At 36.0% G+C, this 8,582-nt stretch overlaps 1 protein-coding gene across 3 annotated transcripts; it reads left to right on the top strand.

Moving 5' to 3' along the window:
- LOC107630446 (protein TPX2) lies at positions 609–6,356 on the top strand. Of its 3 annotated transcripts, XM_016333574.2 has the most exons (17): positions 629–1,270; positions 1,494–1,658; positions 1,799–1,864; positions 2,394–2,535; positions 2,860–2,965; positions 3,297–3,347; positions 3,660–3,757; positions 3,857–3,932; positions 4,019–4,081; positions 4,245–4,331; positions 4,547–4,605; positions 4,701–4,779; positions 4,935–5,003; positions 5,108–5,170; positions 5,351–5,428; positions 5,744–5,832; positions 6,028–6,356. In XM_016333574.2, exons 1-17 carry the CDS (start codon positions 1,042–1,044, stop codon positions 6,044–6,046), a joined length of 1,539 nt encoding a protein of 512 aa, XP_016189060.1. In that variant the 5' UTR covers positions 629–1,041; the 3' UTR covers positions 6,047–6,356. The 3 variants fall into 3 exon arrangements, with proteins under 3 accessions (XP_020977122.1, XP_020977119.1, XP_016189060.1); XM_021121463.1 differs by lacking the exon at positions 6,028–6,356 and having other exon boundaries at positions 609–1,270; positions 5,351–5,451; XM_021121460.1 differs by lacking the exon at positions 5,351–5,428 and having other exon boundaries at positions 615–1,270.

Here is an 8,582-nt window from a genome sequence, read left to right as displayed (position 1 = left end):
ACACTGTACGTGTATAAATTAAATTGGATTAATTTAATTATACTTAAATTGAATTTATCTAATTTAATTTACATAAATTTATTTAAGACTAAGTATATTAAGATTCTAATGAAAATATTTGCATAATATTTATTTCCAATCAATTTAGTAACATAAATGGCCTCTTTTTACTGTAGGGGTGTGATACTTTTTTTCATTGGATTCTCATGTGTGAATTGTGAAAGGAGGAGCTAGAAATTATGAATTACTGACTGGGGTCCCCCCTTCCACAAGTGACTAGACAGCAGACACTAGGCAGTCACTGAGTGTGATGAGTGAGAATCTCTCATGGAAGCATATATTAGTATCGGCTGACGCAATCGCATCGAGAATCCACAATCCACAATCCGCATTACAATACAATGACCAACCGCCGAATTTGCAGGCTCTCTCTACGACCTGCCCCATGAACCCAACATGTTATCACATTAATTAAATCCTTAATCTAAATATATTAATACAATAATTTCAAATATCCTAAATCTAGTGTTCCCCCATCAAGGACCACTACACTCTACACAAACCAAATCAAATCGGATCGAATTCATTTATAGCCATATTATAAGATGTCACCTACACTTCTTCACCAAAATTTCATCTACACTTGAAGTTGCATCACAAAATTCCAGGCCATGTCGCAATAAAACAAAAGCATATATTTTGGAAAATGAAAAGACCAAAAAAAAAAAAGAATATTAGTATTAATAAAAAGCTGCAGTATGTCTCCCCTTTGTTCCCAGCTCGCAAGAGTAATGAATGGTTCCTTCCGCTTCACGACGCGCATTGAAATTTTCCTTTTTAAGAAATAAATAAATAAATAATGAGGCATTTAAAAATTAGAAGCCTTATTAGTAGTGATTAGTCAAATCCAGTCGCTACTGCTTAGTCAGCGTAAAATGAAACACTGGTGCGGAGATCATAACCCGCGTTATTAACTCGCTCCAACAACTCGCTGACACACAGCATAGAGATTGATAAATAGAGAAAGAGAGAGTTTATGTTATGAGTATGATTATGAAGATGAACACGGTGGTGACTATGATGGAGGTGGAAGAAGAAGAAGAAGAAGAAGAAGAAGAAGAAATAGAACATGTGTTTATAGCTCACGAAATAGACCTGGATTACGAGTTCGACGCGCCTCGCTTCTTCGATTTCACGCGCCCAGAAACTCCCGCCGAAGCTCAACGAGCTGAGCTTTGGTTCCAAAATGCTCCAACCTACCCTCAATCTCGTGCGTTTTCTTCCCCTTCTTATACATATTTTAATCATTTTTATTTTTATTTTTCAAAGTATATAATTTCGTTTCCTGAATGTTCATTCGCAAGCAGCATTGTGCGAAAACGACTTGCTTCAAAGGCGCGACCTTTTTATTTTCCCCCTTTTTTCTTTGCTTTATTTCAAAGCCTTTGTTTTATTCACAAAATTGTGCTTTTATTTTTGAAAATCTGGTTCAGCTTTCGTGGCGAAGCTAGTGGTGAGAGAGGGGTTCGTCTTGGAAGATGCTAGCGACTCTCTAAAATCGAAGATTCTGGAATTTGCGACCAATGTAGATGATGAGAAATCTAGTGTTGCTTCGGCGATGGAATTTTCGCTTACGGTTGTTGACGACAATGATAATGGTATGCGTCAAGGTCGTTTCGTTTGGTTTTCGTTTCTCTTTCGTAGTGTTATTATCATGGCTATGGTGCATTGAAACGACGTTGAACTCAAGTTGCTAAGTAAAATCTAAATATTTCTATATGCTCAAAATTCTTATCAGGTTCGAAAGCACATGGTGGCATTCTGCATAGTGATGCTACGAATCATCCACTTGAATTACCTACAGGTAATAAATTAATAATCGGTGATTTGATATTTCTCTGATATTTGTAACTGACTTGTCAAATTTCCAGAATATGCTGATTAGTTTCACGATTCAAGACTAGGATTTTTGCATCACCTATTTTCGTTCTTCAAAGTCAATTTATAATCTGAAGTTCACATAATATCGTTATGCAATGGATTGAGGTTTTTTTTCTTTTCCACCATGTTTAGTTCACATAGCAAAAATGGATCAAATGATTCCCGATTAAAAGTATAATTTTAACCAGAATTTCATGAAGAATATTGGTGGTTGGGACCATACTTTTAAGCACTTAATCGTAGAGGCTATGGTAAGAAGTTAAGAAACATAATTACCAAGAAAGAGGTTAAGCTGTTTGGCTTAAGCACTTTATAACTTTCTTCTAATCTTTAGCAGTAGCACAGCACCATATGTTGTTACATTGCTTTTGTTATTTATAATATTATGCATTTGGAATTATCTGAACTCGTTTATTCCCTTTTACTTGACATGTATTTGTGCCTCTTTATAGGACATACATTTTCCAGTAAGACAATGAGCGATTCTGTGAAATCCAAGGTTAAATCTGCTGTGCCTAAAAGATCAACTTTAATGAAACCTACAGCTTGTCAGTTGGCCAAGCAAAACCGTTCCCCACAAAATGTTGGTTCGAGGTAATATTTGGATTACCTATACTTTTTCATAGTTAAATTGAAAAGAAAAAAATTGGGTTCCATCCTAAGATAACATGCCACTGCATTCTCCCACAGGATCTCTTTATTCTCAGCAGGGTGCATTATGTCAAAATGCTACCTAAGTTGGATGGATATGTTATTGTTTATGAAGTCACTTTTTAGATAAGTAGGGCAATAGGAGTATTACATTTGTTCCTTAGCTTTTGCTCGTTGCTGTATGGCCGTAACTATATGATATGATATGTAATTCATGGATTTGAAATGAACCACGTATCATTATGTTTACAACTCTTATGTTGTCAGATTTCAAAAGCTGCTAACTGCGGATGGAAGAAATTTATCTACCTCTTCTGGAGCAGAAAGTCAAGCTGCCAAGAGGCAAAAATTAGAGGGTGGTCTCTTGTGCAAGGTCAGAAAATTGTTTTATTCTTCATGCACTGATTTTCTAATATGCGAAGAAGATGCTGTTCTCTTTGTTTGCTAGAAGCTCTTAGATAAATTTTGTTCATTTTCTTGAGTTAGATATGGTGTAATCTTATGTAAACTTTTCTTAGCATGGTGTTGCTTTTGTATGCTTTGGAAATGCTTTTGGGCTTTATGTGAGAGCTTAGTCAATATTTTCATGGGTAATGATATAATCCATTGTAATGTAACATGGAACATAGATGGGGCTTAACAATTTATTGACATAATTTATTTTAGACGACTTGGTAATGGTTACTATATCTTCTCTATGGTAGGTTAATGATGTGAAGCAGCATACCAGTTTTGTCCACAAGGCACCTAAGAGGGTATGAATTATAAAGCTGATGGCTCAAAAACTTCACTCTCTCAATTGTTTTTATATGACAGCATGATACTCATATTTTAATATTTTATATAAAATATATTATTGACTATTTTTTCTTGCAATAAATCTATTGATGAGTGGAAATTTGTTAAATAAGTAATTGTTAAGGGAATATCCACTGTTTAACTTAACTGAAAAAAGGGAATAGCAAAATCATTTTTAATCCTTCAACAAAGGAATCTTTTTTAGTTTGAGGGGTGGAAAGAAGTTCACACGATGGAACTGTCTACATTACATTTGTATGTTGTGGCAGGCTGTAACAGTTGAACACAACCTTTCTTGTTCCAAGTTAAAGCTCACCGTTCCTAGAGAACCTGATCTTAAAACAGCACATAGAGCACAAAGGATAAGGTCTGTTGTTGACAACTTGACATGTAGTGTTCAAAATTTTGATAAAGATAAATTTTCTTCCTGAGATATTAGACTTAAAGAAATACTTGTGCTTTGCAGATCCAAACATGCTGTTGAGGCAGAGAAGGTGATAGTGGCTGCCCCCAGATTCAAAGCACGACCATTAAATAAAAAAGTTGGTGCTTGCTATAGATATTATTGCTTTCGGTTAATTTTGGTTCACTGTTTCCACTTTCTCCTCTAATTATGTTTGTAATCTAGATTCTTGATGCTCCAATATTGCCACTTCCCAAACGGAGCACTCCACGACTGCCAGAATTTCAAGTAAGTCCAAGTTTTGATATTTTCTTTCTCAATTTGCATTCAAATTTTCCACCATTTGTTTCATCATCATGGAGGAATATATTTTTAACTAACAATTAATCTGGAAATCAAGTTTTTTATGCATTATTTATATCGAAACTTGGGTTTAATGTTTACTTTACAGGAATTTCACCTGAAAACTTGTGAGAGGGCCATGCAACACAGTTATGCTACTTCATCATCTTCACCTCACTGCAATGATTCTGATAAGGTGAATATAGTTCATACAATTTTAAGTTGTAACATTTTCGTATTTCTTATTTTTGTCACATTGTGATTGATGTTCAATGTTTTACATTTCATGTAGTCTATAGGAGAAAAGCTGGTTATGAATAATTCGGGTTTTCTTGTATATTCTTGCTGTTACAAGGTAGATAGATATGTTTGATCTTTGAGAAACCAACGTATCTGCCTATCTGGTTGCAGGGTTTGGACAGACATGCTGCTGTTACTACTCTAGAAAATAGAATCAGACACTTTAGAAGGTAATGAATGCCTTGATCAAATGATAAATGTCCATTGTAACTTGACAATGCATGAGACAATGGTACTAACTACAAATTACTGTCTCTTTACATAGGCCTACAGCCATGGGTACACCAAAGTATGATGGATTAGATTTTACTCATAATTTGAAAGCTCGGCCTCCTAACAAGAAGGTATGAGCATGATAAACTTTTGGCAAGATACATGGAAAGCTTTTGTTACCGGGAAGGAAACTATGAACTTGGGCATATGGGTTATCTATATCTATATCCTTTTGGTGTCCAACTTCTGAGTTTCCTAAAACAAGTTAAAATATCTCTGAATGCAGATACCTTTGAATAAAGGAGATAATATTTGTCATTTCCAGAACAGCAAGAAGGAAACTACAGTGCCAATGGTGAGCCATGCAGTTTCATTGGTTTTGTGTCCCCTAATGTTTCCCCTGCCTTGCCCAGTAGAATTTTTTTTCTTAATATCCCATCTATATTCAATTCTATGCAGGAATTTAATGTTTACACTGACAAGGGGGTTCAGTGTAGTCCGCCAATTGAACTCTTTAACAAGGTGAGTTCATAGTTTTTTGTGCAGACAGCCCTCGTTTCTTCTTTGCTGCAATTTAATTATTTTTCAGTTACCTATTGCTCGTATAAAATTTTCACTGCAATCATTTTGGTTACTCAAATACTCTATATATTGAATTCAATGCCCACAATTCTCAATAATTCTCATTTATTTAAATGTCAGCTGTCCCTGACATCTGAAGCCCAGCCAAATAATGGGTCTCAATTGAAGTTGCCTCAGCACTCTGGGATGTGCAGAAAGGTTTCCCATCTATAACTTGAATTGTGTGTGATGATGACCTTGGATTATTTTTCATAGCATCGAGTGAATAAATTGATTTTTTTGAGCTAGAATTCAAAAGAAAATATATTGAATTATTTTAATCCTGAGCAAGAGGTAATAATGGTGATACTGATAGTGTAGCAGTGTCTGAAAGCACATGGCTTCTTTTTTTGAGCGTTTGCTTTTCGTATCTGTTTCTTCTTTTTCTATTTTTATTTCTTTTCCTTTTCTTTTTTTTATTAATGAATATTTGTATTGATAATTACTCATCATGTATCTAACATAATGATGTAGGAAAAACGTTATATGTTTGGGACGAAGCCAATCCATAATAGAAATGGTGGTTGCATCAGTGAAGCTGGTACACTATTGAGTGGAAGGAGGTATGCATTATTGACTTCACTATCCATGTCCTATACTAGTTTTCATTTTTTCCCGTCAAAAGAACTAAAAAAGAAAAAAGAAAAGTTGTTTCATTGATTAAGAACCCAAAGTAAAAATAATTATTGTTCATATGTTGGAGTTTTCTAAGTGGAGAAAACCTCAGTGTGGTAACTCTTCTACCTGAAATGATTCAGGAGCTTGGGAATTCGGTGACACTAAATGACGAGGCAATATGCACAACCAGATTTTGTTATGGGCATATTTGAAATTTTGCTCCTAACATGAAGCTCAATGGTACATACAGGCTTAACAACTTAGTTGATAGATCCATTACCATAAACAGAATTTTAGGAGATTAATGTTAGAACTTAGAACAGAAATTAGCGTATTTATATATATAACTTGTAAGTTGTATCCTCTGCAACTGCCCACTGGATCTGTGGATCATATTCAAAAAAATAAAAAGGTTAAGGAAGTGTTGTATAGGCATTAAGCAATAAGCATATTCCTTTTTGTGGTAGTCTATGAAGCACTTGTACGGTTGTACCTACATGGTTATTATAGTATAAAATTAGCGTAAATCAAAAGTATTACAAGACAGAAGTACTAATAACATAAATTCTAATAAAAATATTAAAAATACCAATTTTTTTCCACGTTGAGTAATACCTCAATTAATTCTTTTAAGATTTTTGTGGCGGACTAATCAGACGGAAACAAAATATACTTGGAAGAACCAGTTGATATGTAGCTGCTACTACTATTGCTAACACCAAAATTAAACCACTAATGTTGATCTTGCTCATATTGCACTGCTTCCATCACAAAGTTCACTCAATTAGCTTTAGAGTTCACATACATTCTTTTGCAAAATGCAAGCAGAAACAATAAATATATGGAGATTGATTAAGCAAAAGTTCAGCCAAAAAATTGTGTTCTGGTTTAATATAGTAGAATTTTTATGTTCAAATGTTAACATTCTCATTATATATGCAATGCAGTCTGTAACTTAAATCATCACATCTGTAACTTAAATCATCACATCTGAGTGACTATGCAACACACATCTGAGTATGACTATGCAACACATGTCCTCTTTTTTAGACTGTTGTTATGCACTCCACCCAAAATTGAAAAGAAGAGTTTTTGATTTGTGAATCAACTTCTTTAGCATTGTCATTGTACTAGAAGTTTCTGGTACGAGTTGTGATATGGATCGGGGACTTGCAAATTGAGGTGGTTGTCGGATTATCTGGCTGGAACAATGGGAGGTAATACCTGCAAAGACATTCCGACGCTCAAGTCATAATGGATCTGAAAGGTATAACGTGTGTAGAATGAATGAGGTATCTGAGGGGGTTTTGGCTCCTTTTTATTATAGTTAGTGGTAGTTATCTCATCTTATCTTATCTGGCTAAGATAAGGGAGGTATTCGAATTCAAATGTTTGTTAGAGATTGGAAAGATTGGAAGGCCGATTTGAGCTGTCATCATCTTATCTTATCTGGTTAAGATAAGAGAGGTATTTGAATTCGAATGTTAGGTTTGGATATTGGAAGTTATTGATCCGTCTTTGGGTCGTGAGGATAACCCAATCTTGAGATTGCCAAGTTCGGTGACCGTTTCGAGGAAAGACTCGGAGATCGGATCCGGAACAGTTGCCTCCAGAGCATGAGAGCATGCTTGCTTGGTCTCAATGCTGAGTTGTTGGGGAGCCCGATTCACTGTAGATCGGGAGACTGTGAGGGGTTTGGAAAGGACGTAACGTCAATTGGCGGGATGTTGGTGAGTTTCGCTTTCCTTGGAAAGTCATTAGTTTAGACCTTAACGCCGCTTTTGTTGACGAGTTTAGTTTTCTATTATCGGAATGCCGTGAAGGGCCTGGAAAGGGCGTGACGTCATCCTGCGCCGATTGGCAGGATGTTGGTGAGTTCGGCTTTCCGCGAGTTGGAAGACCGTCAGCTCATGCTTGCTATGTGTGGCCTTTTGGGCCGTTATTGTGAACTTATTTTAGGCATCTTGGTGGGTCGATTTCAATACTTTGCTTATTTAGTTTATTTGGATATCCGTTTTGTTGGCATCGGAGGTGATTGGTTGCTGGGGGTAGTCGTTTAACTTATTTGGATATCCGCCTTGTTGGATTTGTGGGTGATCGATCCTCAGGTTACCATTTTTTGTTATTTGGATATATGTTTGTTCATTTGGATATCCATTCTACTGGCCTCGGGGTGATCGATCTCCGGGCCGCCATTTATTTGGATATCCGTTCTGTTGTTCTCGAGGTGATCGATTCTCGGGCCACTGGGTTTTATTATTTGGATATCCATTTGTTATTTGGATATTCATTTTGTTGGCCTCGGGGTAATCAATCCTCGGGTAGCCGTTTATTTATTTGGATATCCATTTTGTTGGCTTTGGGATGATCGATCCCCGGGTCACCGCTTTTTGTTATTTGGATATCCGTTTTGTTATTCGGATATCCGTTTCATTGGCCTCAGGGTGATCGATCCCCGGGTAGCCTTTTATTTATTTGGATATCCATTTTGTTGGCATCAGGGTGATTGATTTCCAAGTAGTCGTTTGGATTTTCGTTTACTTATTTGGATATCCGTTTTGTTATTTGGATATCCGTTTTGTTGGTCTCGAGATAAACATTCCTTGGATAGCCGTTTACTTATTTGGATATCCGTTTTTTATTTGGATATCCATTTCGTTAGCCTCGAGGTGATCGATCCCCACTCTTTGTTATT

This window comes from Arachis ipaensis, chromosome B01 (assembly GCF_000816755.2).
Source record: "Arachis ipaensis cultivar K30076 chromosome B01, Araip1.1, whole genome shotgun sequence".
Classification (NCBI taxonomy): Eukaryota; Viridiplantae; Streptophyta; class Magnoliopsida; order Fabales; family Fabaceae; genus Arachis; species Arachis ipaensis.
The sequence above is the reverse complement of the archived record's forward strand: the minus strand, read 5'-3'. Positions and strand labels throughout refer to the sequence as shown.